The 21,675-nt window shown below is 36.1% G+C and overlaps 1 protein-coding gene across 4 annotated transcripts in view; it reads left to right on the plus strand.

The window, feature by feature from the left end:
- Positions 1-21,675, plus strand: part of NKAIN3 (sodium/potassium transporting ATPase interacting 3) — a 547,012-nt gene that overhangs the window by 410,003 nt on the left and 115,334 nt on the right. Inside the window, exon 5 of one of the 4 annotated variants that reach the window (XM_081070860.1) lies at positions 19,903-20,141. The exons of the other annotated variants lie outside the window; for them this stretch is intronic. Within the exon in view, the coding sequence (XP_080926986.1) occupies positions 19,903-20,028 (126 nt within the window). The 3' untranslated portion in view covers positions 20,029-20,141. Of the gene's footprint in view, positions 1-19,902; positions 20,142-21,675 lie in introns of those variants that run through there. 4 annotated transcript variants of the gene reach the window in all.

Below are 21,675 nucleotides of genomic sequence, written 5' to 3' on the forward strand. Positions count from 1 at the left end.
TTATCTAAAATGTCCAGTTTCCCACAACCAAAAAATTAAGACATGAAAAGAAACTAGAAAATATAACCCATACTCCAGGGAAAAATAATAGTCAAATGAAATTGCCTCTGAGTGGACTCAGATGTATTCAGCAAAGACTTCAAAGCACTAATTATAAAAATGTTGAAAATTAAAGTCATGTTTAAATTATTTTTTAAAATATGATGGCAATGACTCAACAATAAGAAAACTCAATAAGGAAACAGGAATTAAAAATAACCAAATGGATGTTGAATAATTGAAATTACAATAACACATATGAAATGAAAAATTCACTAAATGAGTTCAATCACAGGTTTGCAGTGGCAGAAGAAGGAATAATTAAGCTTGAAGAAATAGAAATAGAAATTAATTTGATGAACAGAGAGGAAAAAAATTGAAGAAAAATGGATAGAACCTCAGAGATCTGGAGACGACAACAACATAGCATAAATATTACTGGGGTCCTAGGAGGAGAGATGAGAGAAACAGTGGCCAAAAAAAAATTTAAGAAATAAAGATTCACAACTTCTCAAATTAAATTAAAAAATTGATCTACAGCTCCAAGAAGCTGAATGAACCCCAAGTAAGATAAACAATAAGCATAAGGAGGTCCACACCTAGAAGCATCATAGTCTGCAGAAAGTTAAAGACAGTCTTGAAAGCAGTAAGAGACAAAAACTCTTCACATACAAAGAAATCACAACAAACATTAGCAGCTACCTTCTTATCAAGAGCAATGGTAGCTAGAAGACAATGAAATTATGCATTTAAAGTGCTAAAAGGAAAAATAAAATGTCACTCAAGAAATCTATTTCCAACAAAATGAATGTGAAAAATGAAAATGAAATACAGTCCCAGATAAACAAAGGCTGATAAAATTTGTTGCTAGCACACCTGCCTTACAAGAGACAATAAGGAAAATTCTGCAGGCTGAGAGAAAATAACAACAGATGGTAACTTGAATTAAAAGAAAGAAACGAAGAGCATCAGAAATGGTACGTACATGGATAAGTATAAAAAACTGCCTGAGTGTATTTATTCTCTTCTCCTGATTTAAAAGATATAAGATTGTATAAAACAACTGTAATAATATATTGTTAGGTTTCTAATATTTGTACATGTAATATGTATGACAATAAAAGCAGAAACGAGGAAAGAAGAAATAGAGCTATATTGGAGCAGATTTTCTAGAGTTTACTAGAATTAAGCCAATGTTAACCTGAAGGTTAATTAGACTGTGGAAAAAAGAGATGCATTTTGTAATCCTTAAAAGAACCACAAAGAAAATTACTTTTAAAATATAGTTTAAAAGTCAACAGAGAAATTTAGATGGTATAGCAAGAACAGTAAACAAATCAAATTTGTTTAACACAAAAGAAGTTCATGAGGAGGAAAAAAGAAACAAAAATGACAAACATAGGGAAAAATTGCAGATGTAAATCGAAGTATGTGAATAATCATAATAAATAATGGACAACACACTCTAATTATGTTTTTAAAAAAGAACAATAGCCTACTTACTGTATGCTATCAATAAGGGACTAACTTTAGATTAAAAGACACAAATTAGTTGAAAGTAATAAGACAGAAAAAGATATTCCCTCTAAATAGTAATGGTTATAAAGCTATAGTTAATATCAGAAAAATATAATTTAAGAAATATAATTAGATATGAAGGGATTTCATAATAAGGATCAGTACATCTATACAATATATGCATGCCTAACAATGGAACCCAAAAGACATATGTAAAAACAGAAAACAATTGAAAGGACACATAGAAAATCTTAAAATATATTCGGATATTTTAATACCCTACTCAAAAATAATTCTTAAACAAATAAACAGAATCAGCAAGGATCTAGAAAACCAGCCCCCAACAATAGCAACCAACTTGACCTCACTGACATTTGTACACACTCCACCTAACAGTAAAATACACATTCTTTTCAAGACCACATGGAACATTTTTCAAGATAGACCTATGCTAGGCCACAAAACAAGACTGAGTAAGTTTAAAAGAATTGAAATTATTCAAAGTATGTTCTCTGAACGTAAAAAAGTTGAACTGAATGGAAACAAAAACATAATATATCAAAATTTATGGTATACAGCCAACAGTCATTACAGGGAAATGTATAGCTATAAATGGACATGTCAGAAAAGAAGAATATTTTCACATAAATACTCTAAGTATCCACCTTAAGAAACTAGAAAAGGAAGAGTAAACTACCCCCAAAGCAAGCAAAAGTAAGGCAATAATAAAGATCAGATCATAAATAATGAACTCGAAATAGAAAAACAGTAGAGAAATCAATATTACCAAAGGTTGGTACTTTCAAAAAATCTATAATATTGATAAATCGTTAGCTACATTGACTAGAAGAAAAATGAAAGAAGGCATAAAACACCAAAAGCAGAAACAAAACAAGAGCTATCCTTTTTGATATTATAGAAATTACAAGGATTGTAAGAGAATCCCATTAATAACTTTATGGAAACACTTTAGATAACTTACATAAAATAGGCAAATTACCAAAACTGACTCAAGAAGAAGAGGTACAAAATCTGAGAGACAAACCAAGAGGGAATAAATAAAATGAATTAGTAATTAAAAATCTAACAAAGAAAGGCCTAAGCCCACATAGCTTCACTGGTGAATGCTGTCAAATATTCTAAAACTATATAATACTAAATCCTTCACAAACTCTTTCAGAAAATGGAACAGGAACACTTCCTAATTCCTTCTTTTACTCTACTACTAAGATGCCAACCTCACAAAGATATCACAAGAAAACGAGACCAATATTCTCTTTGAACGTAGACACATAAATCCTCAATCAGATGTTGGCATGCATGCTGAATCCAGCAACATATAAAAGTATTATTTTCAAATGAAAAACACAATGAGATATTCACTTCGTATCTACTAATGTGGCTATAATAAAAAGGACAGACAATATCAAATATCGGTGAAAAAATTGGAACCCTCATACATGGTGGTAGAAATGCAAATGGTGCAGCTGTTTTAGAAAACAGCCTGACAGTTCCTCATACAATTAAATGTAGAGTTGCTATATAAAGCAATAATTTTTATTCTGGGTATATATCCAAGAAAAATAATACATACATTCCCACAAGACTTGTACACAAATGTTCATAGCAGCTTACTTATAATAGCCAAAAAGTAAAAGTACGCAAATATCCATCAACTGATGAATTCCGTACAATGAAATATTATTGAGCCATAAAAAGGAATGAACCATCACATTATATATATAAAATTATAGTTGACATTCATTAATGTTTAGCTTCTGATGTACAATGCCATGATCAGGTATCCACAGTATCCCTGAGGTGGTCTCCCAAATAGGACGCATGTCCATCGGATGCCCAACAAAATCTTTACAACATTATAGAATACCTTCCCCAAATTAATTTTCAAAAGAAAAACCCTGAGGCCATCTTGTGGTTACCGGATAGTGGATGGGGGGAGGGGGGTTCACAGTATGAGGGATATAAATGATGAACGTCTAAGTATTACCTTGTTTTGTACACCTGAAACTAATAAATAAATTAATTAAAAAAAAAAATAAGTGATCTATAAAGAATTAAAAAAAAAAAAAAAAAAAAAAAAAAAAAGGAATGAAGTACTGACACGTGCTACAACAGGGTGGACCTCCAAAACATTACACTAAGTTAAAGAAACCAGTCACAAAAGACCACGTATTATATGATTTCATTTACATTAAATGCCCATAGTAGACAAATTTACAGAGGCAGAAAGGAGACTGGTGGTCCCCTACGGATGGGAGAGGGAGAAGAAAAAGAGAAGTGGAGTGGCAATTAATGGGTATGGACTTTCTTTTTTGAATGATGGAAATGTTCTAAAATTAGATTGCGGTGATATTTGCACAGTTCTGTGAAATACTAGAAATCACTGAATCATGCGCTTTAAGTGTGTGAATTCTATGCTCTGCGAATTATATCTCAATAAAAGTATTGTTTTAAAAAGTGTCTTATACTATGACCAAGGTCGATTTATCCCAGGAATGCAAGGTTAGTTAACATCCAAAAATCCACTCTTCTCCTGCTAAAATTGATACTGCAATGAATAGGGATATAACCATTTTTTTGGAAAATTTTAAGGAGAAAATGAAGCACTCCACTCTTTTCTTTTTTAATTTAAAATCAAGCAGGAATACAATACAGAAAACAGACGAATGGAAATCATTTCTCGTAAACCCAAATCTAGAGCAAGGCTTCAGATAGACAACTAAATGGGCTTTCTAATCCCTACTCCCAAAGTAGGCGCCCTGTCAGCTGAACCACCAGGCCTCCCTAGGGGCCCATATTGAAATAAGTGGCAAGGGGAAGACAGTGCATGTCTCCCTTAGGCTGGCTGGATCTCTTCCCCATCTCCATATCCCCCAAAGAAAGAAAATGGCTAAACTCAAGTTCTCCCACACTCACTAGAGAGCATTTAGTCCCTCCAAATGTATACGCAAGAAATGGATGGAGACAGATGCTGCAAATTCAAGTCGTTTTGCTGAGGTACTTATACTAGAAGTAAGAAAATCATAATGAAAACGTCCTATTGTCGTAAATAAATGTTTGTGGAATGAATAAATGATTAAGAATAATTGCATTTAACAGTATAGTACTGACTTGTTTTTATCCGATCTGGAATAATATATTTTTTAAGTACCCTTCAGTTTTGTATATTGGAGGAGCAGCACCTTGGAAGTGATTTGGCCTTTGCAGCAAAACCTTACCCCATCCCAACACTCCTGAGAGATTGCCACCTGCTTCCCAGGGTGGGCGGCATCAAATGTGATCACAGAGAGTGGCCAAGTGCAGCCTCACTACTCATCTACTCACACAGAAGGATGCATGTTGAATTATAATACTAATTTAAAGATACAGAATTTTTGCTACTGGGTCCTACAGGAATCAGTTCAACCCTCATCACACCAGTTTTTCATCAGTGGTAGAGTGAGACATACTTGGATTGGAATTCTAGCTCTACCAGAAATTCCATCTATAGATCTATCTTTACTTATCAAGTGCAGATCTATCTTTACTTATAAAGTAACGGTACATTTTTTATTGGGTTGTTGCAAGGCTTGACAATTATACATGTAAGGAGCTAAGCACAGTGATTGGCATATAATATGCATTCAATAAAGTTTAGTTGATAATAATGATATCACAAGCACCAGCATGCCCACAAAGATAAATTAGTTCAAGATTCACAAGATGTGTGAAAGTCCTCTGAGAAAAGTACTGCATAAATGTAGGCGTTGCATATAATGTTATTATACATAGATCATTGAAGTCACTGCTTCTTACTGGAAACAAAGACATAATTAGCTATAGATGATTTTAAATGAGATTTTCTGTTGTAGTAAAAAAAATCATTTTCATGTCAAGAGATTAACAGAAAAATGTATATCCCAGTACTTTTCAGATGGCTGACATGTTTTCCAAGCAAATTCAGAATAATGTTTTCCAAGCAAATGCTTGGAAAAGTTAAAAAAAAAAAAAAAACCTGGAGAAGGTCCATGATGGGTGATCCAGGGAGGAGTAAAAATGCACAAAAGTGCACAAAAAAGAGAATTGGTCATGTAATTTCATCCTGTCAAACAACAGCTAGCAGTTTTGCATTAGAATGCATTTGGTTATCCATTCACAATGGGCTGTTAATCCCATAAATATTTATTGCTGAACTAAAGAAAGCAGCATAAGCCTTTAACCTTTGAGAAAGGTCTGTAACTTGCACATTGCCAATGAAGTATGAAGCCCTGATGCTTTGGTTACTTTATATATGTTTAAGGCTCGACTGAGCTTGCCACATGCGAACAGTCTACGTGCGGTTGTCAGAGGCATGCTCCTGGAGGGCCGTTGTGGGCACAGGCTTCAGTGGGTAAGCTATCAGAGCCACAGCTGCTCTCCACCCCACCGTGAAGCAGGACAATGTGGAACCCGTGGATTAGCGGATTTAACTTTGAATGGTTGGAAATAAGGATCAATCCCTTATGAATAGACTGCATACAGGAGCATTTAGTCCCAGGAACAAAAGGAGAAGGAAGGGTGAGGGGAATGCTTTCCTGGAGATGATTCTGTATGTGTGTACATTACAAAATGTTAATCCTCCACTGTGGCTTGGAGGAAATAAATTGTTACTTTCTTTGAAAGGTATGGCATCACTTAAGCAACAAATATATTCCAGTTCTAGTGCTACATGCTGTAATTGTCGATTAAACAAAAATGAAAGTATATCACTTACGGATTTACAGATCTTTTCATATCCTATCTGCTCTTCCAAAGATTTAGGCTTCCAATAATAAAAACACAAAACTAAAATGACCAAAACAGACAAAACAAAGAAAATAATCAAAAATAAGAGAGGAAAAGTAGAAAAAGAAATAAAAATTTATTGGATGAGAAAATCTAGAATAACTTAAACATGACACTTAATTATGAACTTCCTTTGCAACCAGAACAAAGGAAAACTCTAGAAATAAATACTATCCTCATTTCAAAAAGTTATGAAACCTTCTCAGAACTGCACATCAGCATACCATTTGTTTCTCTTTCTGTGCTCGTGGGATGATGAGGACAGACAAGCAGTGAGCAATGGGTTCAGTGTGTGTGTGTGTGTGTGTGTGTGTGTGTGTGTGTGTGTGTGTGTGTGTAGTGAACATTTGTATTAACAATTGAAGTGAAAACTCAGGGCTACTTATGAATTTGAAGACTGGGGTTTTTAATGCAGGAATTCTATTAAAGGGAAATAATAATTCTCTCTTAAACATCTGCTCTATGCCTCGTACCTACCCAGGCACTGGGGATGCACTTACAAGCTGTTGAGAAGATATAGTTTTGAACAAGCAATTGCAACTCTGATAAAACATTACCTAAAGTGATGGGTGCATACTCCTCCTGTCCCCAAGAGCAAGGAGATTCGACCTGTCCCTGGTTAACCAGAACATTTATCTCTGCGTAAGTGTGTGGTGGTTGAGAGTGTAGGTTCTGTAGTTACAATGCCTTGAGTCCTAGGCAATGATTAGCCTTGGTGACCAATGATTAGCTTGATAACCTCAGCAAGTTCCTTAGCTTCTCTGTGCTCCAGGTTCCTCGTTCCTGAAGTGGGGATAATAGTAGTAACTTTCTCCTAAGTAATTATATTGTTGTGAGGATTGAATGGAGATTCTTTGCATGGCAGTCACATGATCCCAAGAGCACGCTAGCAAAAGTTATAAGGTCTTTTGAGTCCTAGTCTTAAAATTTCTTGAACATCACCTCTGCTACATTCCATTGGTCAAAGTGAGTTCAACAGCAAACCAGATTCAAGGGATGGGGAAATAGATTCCACTTCTTGATAAAAGGAGTTGCAAAGTTTTGTGGCCATTTTTACAATCCTCTGTGTGGCAATGGGGGTGAAAAGACCACTTAGAATGTAGGATGAATAGATCTCAATGTTTGTTTGGATGCAAGGAAGAAAAAGTAAAGAAAAGAACCGATGGTGACACCAAATTTTCGGTCCTGAGCAACAAAGTGGATATTTTTGCAAATCACGTGGTAATAAATTGAGAATCAGTCCATAATTTAAACTACAATTTTAAACTGTGTTATTATGCAGGGTTTTCTAAAGGTACTAACCAAAAACTTAGGTTGTTTTGAAAATCATAATCCTTGATGTTATTTAAATATTATTGACTTTGCTTTGACTCTGTACCTCAAGGATGAAAAACAAAAGTCTTCATTGTACAAATTAAAATCTATTCCCTGTACTAGATCCATTAGATTGAACTTCATCTGCCCTGATTTATACCAATTATTTTGTTGTTGTTTATGAACAAAATATGAATATGTGACTTTCTAGGAAATAAATACAAGAAAGCTATATCCAAATGAATGATTCTTGGTACTCTCCATACATCCCCAATTCCCTAGCATTTGTAGTGGAAAATGTGTTACCATCTTCTTTTAATTGGAGTACTCCTAACAGTGAAATGAGCCCATTTCTTGTGTGAGAGAATTAGTCATTCTAAGTAGGTATTTTGACTTTTGCTTATATAACAATTTAAAGCTTCTCTCTGAGAAAACTGTGGTCCATATTCATATGGACCATATTCATAACACAAAATCCAGAAAAATTAAGAACACTATCTTACCAAATGGCTTTGAAAATAAATATCATTGAGTATATCTACCAATGTATAAAAAATTGATGGTTTACTGTGAATACTCCTAAATATCTTTCCTTTTCTTCCTTTCTTCATCTCCACAGCCACTGCCTTAATTTAGACTCTGAATAGTTCCTGACAGGTTTCCCTGTCTATATTGTCTCCTTCTTTTAGCCGTTCTCTACATGTTTCTAACATGCAAATCTTACTATTAACTTCTCTATTTAAAAAAGTCTCTACCCACAGAGTCCATTTCAAACCAATGTTTTCAATGGATTTTGAAATAAATTAATTAACAGATTAATTTTTAATTTATTTGTATTAAAATATAGTTGACATACAATATTATATTAGTTTCAGTGGCACAACATAGTGATTTGATATTTATATCCCTTATGATGTGATCACCACAATAAGTCTACTAACCATCTGTCACCATGCAAAGTTATTACGATATTACTGACTATTTCCCCTATACTGCACATTATATCCCTATGACTTATTTATTTTAAAATTAACAGAGTAATTTAAACTATTCTCAAACTCTCAATGGAAGGAAGGATACAGTTCCACAGAAATTGAATTTTTATTCCAAAGGCCAGACTATTAATTTTCTTGGCTATCATTCAAGCAGCATGTGCAAGAATTATTTGAGAGGAAACATTGTATATAAGTTGTGTCTAGTGCCTTAAGTTTCAAAATACTGGGGTTTATTTCTATTTTTCCAAGCTTATTTCATTAAAAATGTAAGTGGTGAGTAATAATATATCATCAGGCATTACCACCTGATGACTGCCTTTCAGTTTTTGAATTTTTGAGATGTTTGGGATCATCTTCTAAAATTCAAGATCTCTTAGGCTAATCAAAAGGACACATATACCAAATACTGACTTGTGCCAGAGAGAAAAATAATTAAAACCATGGTCCTCGCTTTCAAAGACCTCCCAGCCTTTTAGGTAGCCTTTTAGACAGACTTTAACAGGTAAAGGTAGTTTAGTGTGGTACATGCTAACATAAAGTAAGAGGACTAGGTATCAAGGAAAACTGGAATGAAGAGGTTATCAGTTAAATCTGGTGGAGTGAGGGAATGTTTCACAGAGGAGCTGGCATTTGAAATAAACCTTGAAAGATGAATAGGAATTTACAGGTAGAAAATTTAGGGAATAGCATTCCAGTCAGAGGGAATAGCAAAAAGGATTTCATGGAGACATGAAACAGCACAGTTCAGGGAGGTACAATGACTCAGCTAAGCTTATGATTCAATAGGAGAGATGGTGAGTGGTGAGGAACTAAAAGGTACTGGGCTCCCTATTCTATGCACGCCCAGGTTGGCACACACAGGGCACAAGGTTGAACAAGGTTGAACCACATGGAACTGACATTTTTGTAGATCAAAAGAGTTAAATATGGGCATTTCAGAGATTCAAGCTACTAAAATTAATCTGTGGACTCTCCAGCGACCTTCAACTTCTACATGTTGAAGTGAATTTGTCTAACCTGACACATTTACTTATGAGAAAAAGAGGCCCAGTTAACCTTTCTCAGGTAAAACATGGTTTACTGAAGGGAAAGGAAACTAGTTCTCCCAGGATTCCAAGAACAAGAACTAGACCCAACTAAACATCGTGGAAAATGAATAGGAATGCCCTCCACTCTGCCCTCACTATGGCATCTTTCCATGATCTCTTCCACTTTTCCATCTCTATCAGTTGACTTCCTCAGCTTCCTCATAGTTTCCGCTCCTTCATGCCTTCAACGTACTATAGATAGAGCACCCCAGCCCTTTTCCAAATCATAACTCTTTGGCCTCAGTTTTTTCCATCAACTGAGAATGTACACACATGTTCTGAAATTCTGAAAGGGTGAACCTCATTGGACCAGTTCATCTTTTGGTGCTAGGCTGCATGTCACAGGCCACTTTATACGCTGGCTGTCTCCCTTTGGGTCTACTCAGATAAGTTCCTCTGTGACTATGAGGATAGAATGGCTGCTGAGCGGTAAGTGTGGGTGAGGCCACTTCCCTCAGAGGAGGATGTGGCAGGCAGGCCTTAGGAGCCTGAGCAGCTCTGTTCATTTCCCCTAGTAGAGTTGAGATGAGAGCCTCTGAGTAGGTTGTGGAGGTCTGAGAGGAACTAATCTCTGACATTTCATTTTCAGCACTAAGATTGTCTAAGAAATGTGTGCTTAATATCATAACTCAGAACACCTATAATCTTCATCAAACCTGACATTTCTGGGTTAAATAATTCCTGTCATTGCTAGATCTGAGCCAAAAGGAGGGGAAAAAAATCACTTAGTAGCAACAGCATTATGCCTTGTTTTGTTAACTACAACCTTTTTTTGTTTTAATTTTTTTTTTTTTGTATTGGGGAATATTGGGGAACAATGTGTTTTTCCAGAGCCCATCAGCTCCAAGTCGTTGTCCTTCAATCTAGTTGTGGAGGGCACAGCTCACTGGTCCATGTGGGAATCGAACTGGCAACCTTGTTGTTAAGAGCTCGTGCTCTAACCAACTGAGACATCCGGCCGCCCCTAACTACATACTTTTGGGTATATGAGTATAAGTGATAGTTGACTGTTATTCCTTTTATACCTACCCATAGTAGACATACTTAAATATGTACTTTTTGGATTTTATGATGAAAAAGTCCTCTCTACAATGCTAGTAGCTACTAGGAAAACTTCAGTGTTGGCAGTAACTTTGCTTCCTTCTTCTTATCTTTTATATCTTTTTTGCCACCATTAATAGCCTTTGCACATGAAGCATGTTATTTCTCTACAGGAAGTAAGGTGGCTTGACTAGCAATAAATGGCCTCATAATGAGGTGATTATTTTAACATGTGCAGATTCTAGTCTGACTCCAATAAATATCAAACAGAGCATGAGGCAAATGTCATAGAAAATTCCTTTTTCACTTCCTATGTGGTGTATAAGTACAAGAAAAATCCATTCAACTGTCACTAATAAATGCTCTTAATAAATAAAATGTTATCAGGCAAAAGCAAAACTCAATATCATTACTTACAAAATAGTCCTCAACCCTGAAGTTACTCTCAGGAAAATCTATAGCACCGTCCTCCATCAAATCTACTTAAAATACCATTCTTACATCTATTAAAGTGTTTCTTGAGGTGAGGAGTTGGGAAGGGAAATTGAAAGGTGGTGAGCAGGAGAACTGGAAGTCTTTTCAATCTCAACCCTCCTCTTAGCCTCATTTTCTTTCCTTTTCTTCTCCTGCATCTTTGCTTGAGAGAGGATTGCCAGTAATGTGAGACTTCCTGACAGTTGCCTATATCCCTAAGATATTGTATATAATGTGTCTTTCCAGCATTGAAGAAGAGTCTGACTTAGTGGAAATTCAGAATAGGTCCCCAACACAAGGACTGTGGAAGAAGAGATGATGAAAGTCAGCCTGACCTCAAGAATGCAGCACTTAGCTGAGGCCAGTAGTCTCGCTCTCTGTCTCTTGGCACCTTCTTCTTTTCTGTCTTTGTTTCTTCTAGTTCGTTCATTCAGGTATTCGTCCATCCATCCATCCATCCATCCATCCATCCCCTTCAGGCCACTTATTGTGTAACTTCTGGTGTAGATGACCAGAATTTAGCTCAAGACCAGCTGTATCAAAATTTCTGGCGAGCAAGACCCAGGAATTTGTATATTTAAAAAGCTCTAAAGTCTGATCCTTAGACATGTATGAGTACACCTTATTTACAAGTTACAAATATGTATAGTATAGATTCTATCACCAAGGAGATCACTGTTTTGTTTATCCCTGTCAACTATTCAAATCTTATCCCTAATCTTTTCCTCCCTCAAAGTGTAAAACCAAACAGAAACAAGAACTAATACTTCTAAGGTTTGTTATGACCATTTATAATTGAAACAACTGCTAAAATTCAGTTAGAGGTTAGTGAAAAGAAGGATGTAATTTTTCCCCATTATGTTCATGGGCTTTCTAAACTCCATCCACAAACCCCTTGGGTATCTGTGGACCTCATTGAAAAGTCCTGTACACAGGTTTTAAAGCAGTGTTATTGTACTGGAAAAGGCACCTACCCATTTTAGACTCGGGTGGTCTTAAGTTTAGATCTCAGCTCCATAATCCATTAGATATAGAACCTTCAGCTAGAAGTTATTTAACTTCTCTTAGTATTTCTTCAACTATAAAATGCAGTTAAGGGGAATTAATACTTAATAGTGCTTCATATTTTAAATTTTTAATTAGATAATGTAGATAGTAGCCTAGAACATTGTGAATGTTCAAAAATATGTTTGGTGTATATTGGTCACTCTGTCCCATGTTAATATTAATAACCTAAAACATCGTTAGACCCAGAAAAATCAATATTACATGAACTCATTTTAACCACATCAAGTCCTGCTTGGGACTGAAATTACTGTTTATTAATTGCATTTAAAAATATATATATACATATATATGTCTATATATGTGTGCATATGTGTATGTGTGTGTATAAAATTACCCTAACCCTGAAATTTATGATTCCTTATACGCGTAAATCCACCACTTGTCCAGATCTCAACAAAGAACCCCCTCCCCCTGCCTTTTTCAAAAAGCATTTCAAAAAGTGCATTGGTTTGGGCAACAAGTCTTTAATTCTTTACCTTTAGTGTGAGGCTCACCAAGTCAGATGTTACTGGTGATTTTAAAGTCAGCAGTGGATGACAGATACTGCCTCCAGTCACTGCAGAGTGGACAAACCTGCTCGATTGACTAGATGATTATTCTGTGCAAATACACACATGGTGCTCAGCACTTCTAAACAGCAGGAAGCCAACCTGAATTCCTCCCACATTGGCCAGTGATGCCTAAGTGTATCCAGAGATCTGGATTTGCAGAGAATACTGTCACTTACCACTTAAATCGCAAAGAATCGATTAAGCCAGGGACCCCGGTCCCTGCCTATCTTTACTGTACTGAGAAATAGGTGTGTTCAGGTCACTGAGCACTGTGTGATTTAATTTAGTGTAAAGGAAGCATAACTTTTACCATGAGAGAAAACTAGTTCTTATTTTAGACACTGAAGAAAGAAATGAAAGAAGATACAAATAGATGGAAACACATACCATGTGTTCATGGATAGGAAGAATTAATATGGTTAAAATGTACATACTGCCTAAGGCAATATACATATTCAACACAATTCCCATCAAACTACCAATGACGTTTTTCACAGAAATAGAACATATAATCCTAAAATTTATATGGAACCATAAAAGACCCCGGATAGCCTCAGCAATCTTGAGAAATAAGAACAAAGTGGGAAGTATAGCAATATCTGACATCAAATTATACTACAGGCCACAGTAATCAAAACAGCATGACACTGGCATAAAAACAGACACATAGATCAATGGAACAGAATAGAGTCCAGAAATAAATCCATGCTATATGGCCATTTAGTCTATGACAATGGAAGCAAGAATGTACGGTGAGGTAAAGACAGTCTATTCAATAAATGGTGCTGGGAAATCTGGACAGACACATGCAAAAAAATGAAGCTGGACCACCTCCTTACACCATATACACAAATAAATTCAAAATGGCTTAAAGACTTAAATGTAAGATCTGAAACATAAAATTCCTAGAAGAAAATATGGGAAGAAACTTCACAGGCATTACCCAGAATAAGATTTTTACTGATATATCCCCTCGCGCAAGGGAAGTAAGAGAAAAAACAAACATGTGGGATTACACCAAACTAGAAAGTTTTTTCACAGCAAAGGAAACCATCAATAAAACAAAAAGGGATCCTACTGAATCGGAAAAGACATTTGCCAATGACATATCTGATAAGGGGTTAATATCACAAATTTATTAAAAACTCACTCAACTCAACTCCAAAACAACAAACAACCCAATTAAAAAATGGACAGAGGACATGAAGAGACATTTTTCTAAAGAGGACATACAGATGGCAAACAGACATATGAAAAAATGCTCAACCTCACTAACCATCAGAGAAATGCAAATGAAAACCACAATGAGATACCACCTCACCCCAGTCAAAATGGCTATCATTAATAAATCAACAAACAACAAGTGCTGGCACAGATGTGGAGAAAAGGGAACGCTTGTGCACTGTTGGTGGGATTGCAGATTGGTGCAGCCACTATGGAAAATAGTACGGAGGTATCTCAAAAATCTAATAATGGAACTACCTTATGATCCAGCAATTCCACTCCTAGGTATCTATCCAGAGAAATCCAAAACTCTAATTCAAAAAACTTTATGCACTCCTCCTATGTTTATTGCAGCACTATACACAATAGCCAAGACAAGAAAACAACCGAAATGCCCCCACCAGTAGATGACTGGATTAAGAAACGGTGGTACATTTATATAATGGAGTATTACGCAGCCGTAAAGAAGAAAGAAATCTTACCATTTGCAACAACATGGATGGACCTAGAGAACATTATGTTAAGTGAAATAAGACAGACAGAGAAACATAAATACCATCTGATCTCACTTATATGCAGAATCTAAAGAAAAGAATAAGTGAATGAACTAATCAGAAACAGTTTTGGAGACAAAGAGGAAAAACTGAGGGTTGCTAGAGGGGATAACGGGGAAGGTGAGGGGATTAGAAAACAGTCAGTAACCACAAGATGGCCACGGGGTTTTGAAAATTAATTTGGGGAATGTAATCAATAATGTTGTAAAGGTTTTGTAGGATAACCAATGGACACGTGTCCCATTTGGGAGACCGCCTCAGGGATGATGTAGATGCCTGATCACTGCACTGTACACCTGAAGCTGTACAATAACGAATGCCAACTGTAATTTTACATATATATGTATATATATATGTATGTATATACTTACAAGAAGCAGAGTACAGCATTAGGAGTAGAGACAGTGGAATTGTAATGGCTCTGTGCGATGTCAGAGGGATAGTGGATGGGGGGAGGGGTGTACACACAGTGTGAGGGATACAAATGATAAATGTCTAAGTATTCCTTTGTCTTATGCACCTGAAACTAATTTTAAAACAAAACCTAGTTCTTATTTTATATGTACGCACGCATATGTGCATGGAACCTAACAAGAATGGACAGGCATAGCTCTGGAGGGGCTGTCATTCTGAAAGCAATCCATTAGCATTTTCACTGTGACTTTACCCTGATGAGCTGGCCCTCCCAGCAAGGGAAGAGTTTATCTCGTAAGGTCACTTGTCATTGTTAAAAGGGAGAATAGAGTACTGGCCAATGCAATTTGTATAGAAAATGAAAGCTCCACTGTAGTATAACAGGAGTTGGATGAAAGTATCTTCTACCTATTGTTTTATTCTGTATTTCTAATTTGACTCGCTCTTTAATTTATGTTCTGGAAGAGGCAAAATGTTTTCTTTCAGAGAAGGATCCTTCCTCAGGAGACCTAAAACTCTTTTTCTCACAGCTCTTTCTTGATCAAAAATCACTTTTAGAGCCGAATAATAGCATCCAAAATGGATATTCCAGGGCCAAAAATTTACATGAAGGAGCCCTCTTGTCTACCCAAAGTTCAGGAGAATACAATTTACAAATAACAAATGGTGAAATCAGTATGATAGACTCCTTAGCCAAAGGTAAATTTCACCACAGGCATTTTGAGGAAATTTGTAGACATGTAAGTTAGACAAATGGTTCAGTCAAAATATGGCAGAATGTGACCAGTTAAAACAGTCTTGGGAAAAATGGGTCATCCTTTTTAAACTTGAAAGGTCCCAGTGACTGCTCTTTTGTGATTCACCTGTGTCTCCCAACAGATAGTCCCGTCACTGTCACTGCCGTGTTTCTTCTAATGCATGGCAGAGTGTCCGACATGTGGTGAGCATTCATCAGGTACCAGCTTGAATTCAACAAGTACCACAATGAATAAATAAAGAAATAAATGGAAAACTTTAAAAATGAGTAACAGTGTCCCAACTAGTTCAAGGAACCATGGTGCTATGAGTTGCACTGTGTCCTCTAAAACTTGTCTAAATCCTAACCCCCCGTCCCTCCAGAATGTGACCTCACTTGTAAATAGGGCCACGCAGGTTTAAGTAGTGAAAGTGAGGTAAAACTAGAGTAATGTGGGCCCCTTATAGTCTGTGACTGGTGTTGTAAAACAAAGGGAAAATTTGGAAACAGACCTATACACAGGAAGAACGTCATGTGAAGAACAGTTATGCCGCCACAAGCCAAGGACATATCCGAAGGTAAGAGAGAGACCTGGACTAGATCCTTCCCTAGTGCCTTCAGAGGGGCATGGCCCTGCAGACACCTTGATCTCAGGCTGCCAGCCTCCAGAACTGTGAGACAATAACTTTCCGTTGTTTCAGCCATTAGTTCATGGTACTTTGTTACAGCAGCCCTAGAAAGCTAATGCACAAAGCACTTAAGAATTTGGAACTAGGAAGAGTCCTAAAAATGTTGAAAGGAGATATCAAGAAAACATATCTACCAGAGGCAGCAGCCCAACCGCCAGCTGGGATGCCAGAACTGGACTCTAATGCCTTGGAAGAGATAGGCAGGACCTCCGGCCTAGGGTACCAGGCAGGTAACTAGATGGGGACTCAAGAAGAAGACCAAGGCAGCTGCCAGAGGAGGTTGGAGATCCAGTAGGACATGAAGGCCCAGTTAGCAGAACTGCTTCAAAGTCAGAATTAGGGCTGGTGAAATGTTGCTTTCTTCAAGTTTAAATTGGCGTGGGGACTGGAGATGGAGGGATGTGGGAACTTAGGAGATATGATGTGATAAAGAGGAGGAAAGCAACACCGGGGAACCAGTAGGCCCAAGAGAATGACAGTCTGTTTGGGGCATTGTTCCTATCTAGAGTTAAATTGGCTGTACTCTACACATAACTGGATTATGATTTGTACATAGCAGTAGGAAAGGAGACGATGGGAAGTGAAGAAAAAGCATGGTAGGTAGAAGACGCAAACCAAGAAGTTTTAAAAATCTGTATTCTTTATGTTGTGAGTAATTCCATATCCATTAATTAGATAAGAATGTGAGGGGAAGGATATTCTTCAACGTTAGGAGAATGGCTACCTCTGAGAAAGGATGGAGAATGTGGAATGCAAGGGAGTTCAGTGATATCAATCAAGTTTTATTTAAGAATACCTAAAACCAAAAATGGCAAAATGTTGACATTTATTCTATCTTAGTACAAGGATATCTGTTATATTATTTTCTGTTAATTTTAAATATATGATATAAAAATCTATAAACTATATGTGCTCACAAGGGCGTATGTATGCATACAAATTAATGAAATGAAAGTCTGTCTTTCATTGTAAAAAAAAGTTTAACAAAATATAAGTACAAAATACTAAAAGTATAATATGTGATGGGAAGAAAGTTCTAGGTATGAGTGGACAGCACAATCAACGTACCATTATGCTTGTCACCCATGCTCCATTCTGCACCATTCCCTCCATCCTTCAGAGGCCAGGCAGTAGTCCCCAGGGCAACTTGTGCTTGGTCTAACATACACAATTAGAAATAAGCAAGATATTGGTCTGGGAACTTTTGAAAGAGATAGGACAGCTTTCCTGAAATTCCCTGTAGTGAATTGATGATGGAGAAAATTCCTTGGAAGGCCCAGAACTGCATGCCTTTTGATCGACACCATGATTTTCGGTTCAGTTTATGGGAAATTGTTTTAGGAATAGACCCAAGATTACATAATAAAATTCAATACTCATTTCCCTTCTGCTAATTAAGAAATTATGTATGTATTTCTGGCATTCCAGTAGTTACCTTTTTTAATTTTACACATGTACTTTATTTTTTAAATCTAAACTTAATTTATATTTGTATCTTCCTTCTGAACACAATAAGGACATAAAGTCTTTTGCACTTTACTTCCAACCATCTCTCTCCCATTTTCCATATAATTTTGTCCAGTATTTTAGGTCCACCTTATTTATAATAACCATAACTTACTAACTAGTATTTTTAGAGCACCTGATTAGATGGATGTTTTCACTTGCTTATCATTTACTTTGGTCACTATTGCTTCTTGCGTAGCACTCAATTTGTTAGGCTCAATTACCCTGTTCTTAGATGCTTTAGTATTAAGTTGGTGCAAAAGTAATTGCAGTTTTTGCAATTATTTTTAACCTTTAAAACCACAATTACTTTTGCACCAACCTAATAGTTCTTTCCCAGAACTCATGAACAGCAATTGCCTTTGTTGGCCTGAATGTCTTTATTTCAGTTTTATTCTGTAGTAGTAGTTTGGTTCGACAGTTGTTTTAGGTCAACAGCCCTTTTCCTCAGCACATCATGTTCTGGCCTCTATTAAAACTGTCAGACGTTATCAAGCACACTCATTGGGTAAGCATTCTTAGAAATATGTACATGTGAAGAAAAGCACTTCACTTGAGATTTTCATGGGGAAAAAATTTCATAGCAATTAAATAGTTCCACTACTGCTACATTTAAGTCTTTTCAAAATAGTTCATATTCATTTTTTTAATTGTATTAAGTGCCTATTGAAAGCCAGAGGCATTCTCACCTCATTGAGTCTCAATCTTAGGAAATTTTAATAGTTCCACATTTTACAGATGAAGAAACTGAAGCCTGCAGTGGCCAAATAATTTTCTCTTGATCACACAGCTAAGAAATGGCATTCATGAGATGCAAACCTAGGTCTTTTGATTTCAAAACAATCTAGTTGCCTCTAGAACTGATAATATTTATTTTTATCCCTTTTCTTATTTTTAGGACAGTGAAAGAAAATAGAATACAGGCATACATTGGAGATACTGCTGGTATGGTTCCAGACCACACAGTAAAGAGCATATAGCAATAAAGTGAGTCACATGAATTTTTTAGTTTCCCAGTACATACCATGTTTCTCCGAAAATAAGACCTAGCCAGACAATCAGCTCTAATGCATCTTTTGGAGCAAAACTTAATATAAGACCCTGTCTTATTTTGCTGTAAGACCGTATATAATATAATATAATGTAATGTAATGTAATATAATATAATAAATATAATATAATACAATATAATACCAGGTGTTATATTAATTTTTGCTCCAAAAGACTCATTAGAGCTGATTGTCCGGCTAGGTCTTATTTTGGGGGAAACATGGTATGAAAGTTATGTTTACACTACACTGTAGTCTATTAAGTGTGCAATAAGATTATTTCTAAAAACACAATGTACTTACCTTAAATTAAAAATACTTTATTGCAAAGAAATGCTAACTATCACATACGCCTTCAATGAGCTGTAATCTTTTTGCTTGTGAAGGGTCTTTCCTCCATGTTGATGGCTGCTGATGGTCAGACGATGGTTGCTGAAGGTTGGGGTTGCCATGGCAATTTCTTAGAATAAGACAACAATGAAGTTTGCTGCATTGATTCACTCTTCCTTCCACGAACAATTTCTCAAAGATCACTGATCACAGAGCACCATGACAAATATAATAATAATGAAAAGGTTTGAAATAGTGCAAGAATTACCAAAATGTGACACAGAGACACAAAGTGAGGAAATGCTGTTGGGAAAATAGTGGTGATAGACTTGTTCGATGCAGAGTTACCACAAACTTTCCATTCATAAAAGATGAAATATCTGTGAAGTACAATAATAAGAAATATTCCTGTAAGTACTAATGAAGATACAGGTCCCTTGGTCCCTCTCATTTAATGATCACATAATTTATGATGTTGTCTTCCTCAGGGGTCAAAGATGGAAGTCAACCCCCTCAGCTCAAGGATCAGCCACCACCGACATGCCCCTGAGGGTTGGGGGATGACTCTGCTTGCGAAGGCTGAAAGTTGGGGACTCAGCTGCTTGCTGGAGTAATCACGTTCATGAGTTTTAGATTCAGAGTGGGTTCCCTCAGCCACATGTTGAGAAATTGAAAAATGGTAAAATTGAAAAATAAATGACCTTTGAAATACTGAAGAGCCTTTACTCTGGAGAAAAAATGTAATTCTGTTTTCAGGCACATTTCACTTCTTTTATGGTTTGAAGCTATCACAAGGCATGCCAGCAAGCCTAATGGGATATATCTGGTGGAGTAAGTCATTTCTGGAGGAAAAGTTTTCTTTCTTTCTTTCTTTCTTTTTATTTACAGCATGCGAGCATGGGAATTAGGGAGACTGGGTTTCAGTCGATCCAATTTATCTGAGTACACCCACAAGTCATTTAGGCCCATGCACTTCAGTTTTCTCGGTTATAAAATGTGAAATGTGAAGGAGATGTCTGTCCTTTAATATGGGAGCTGAGTACATTTCTGTTTATTGGACAAACTTTGATTTTTTTATTTTATGTTTTTATTCACTATTGTTTGTGAGTATGCATGTAGGTAGGTAGGTATATATATATGTAGCTAGGTATTTATTTTTGCTTTCTTTTTTCTCTTTTCCTGACTTCTGTGAAATTGATAAATTTACAGATGTATGTAGTATTTCCTGCTCGCACATATATTTTCTTTCATTGCACATATATTTTCTTTCATTAATGATTACCCTTAGGTTGTTTTGTTTTGTTTTTAACTTTTTTTCATTAACCTTTTAATTTACGATAAGTGTAGATTTACAATTGCAAAAAAATCATAAAGAGAGAGCCTGTATACCTTTACCAATTCCCCCCAATGGTAACTTTATCTTGCAAAACAATATTAAAGAATCACAACCAGGATATTGACATTGTTACAGTCAAGATACAGAATGATTCCATCACCACAAGGAACCCTTCTATTGCTCTTTTATGACCCACACCCACTTTCCCCTATCCTACCCCTCTCCCCCAGCCAATCTCTGATCTCTGGCAATCACTAACTTGTTCTCCATTTCTGTGGTGTTGTTATTTCAAAAATGTTATACAAATGCTTCCTACAGTATATAAAGGTTTGGGACTGGCATTTTTTCACTGTAATTCCCTGTAAATTAAGCATAATTCCCTGTAAATTCAGCCAGTGGTTGCATATATCAATTATTTATTTCTATTGCTGTACTAGTAGTATTCCTTGATAAGGATATACCACAATTTGTCTAACCATTTGCCTGTGGGAGGACATCTGGGTTGTTTATAGTTTTTTGGGGCACTATTACAAAAGAAACTGTTATAAACATTTACGTACAGGCTTTTGTACAAACATATGTTTTCATTTCTCTAGGACAAAAGCTCCAGAGTGTAATGCTGGGTTGTGTGGTAGTTGCATATATAGTTTTAAATGAAACTACTCAACAGTTTGCAGAGTTACTGTACCATTGTACATTCCCACCAGCATTGTATGCATGATCTAATTTCTCTTCATCCTTTCCAGCATTTGGTGTTGTCACTATTTTGTTTCTAACCATTCTTATCGGTAAATCTACACTTATCGTAAAATAAAAAGTTTAATGCAGTGAAATCTCACTGTGGTTTTGATTTGCATGTCCCTCATGACTAATGGCATTGAACAATGTTTTGTGTGCATATTGGCCATCCATATACCCTTTTCAG

The sequence above is a fragment of the Rhinolophus hipposideros genome, assembly GCF_964194185.1.
Source record: "Rhinolophus hipposideros genome assembly, chromosome: 13".
Classification (NCBI taxonomy): domain Eukaryota; kingdom Metazoa; phylum Chordata; class Mammalia; order Chiroptera; family Rhinolophidae; genus Rhinolophus; species Rhinolophus hipposideros.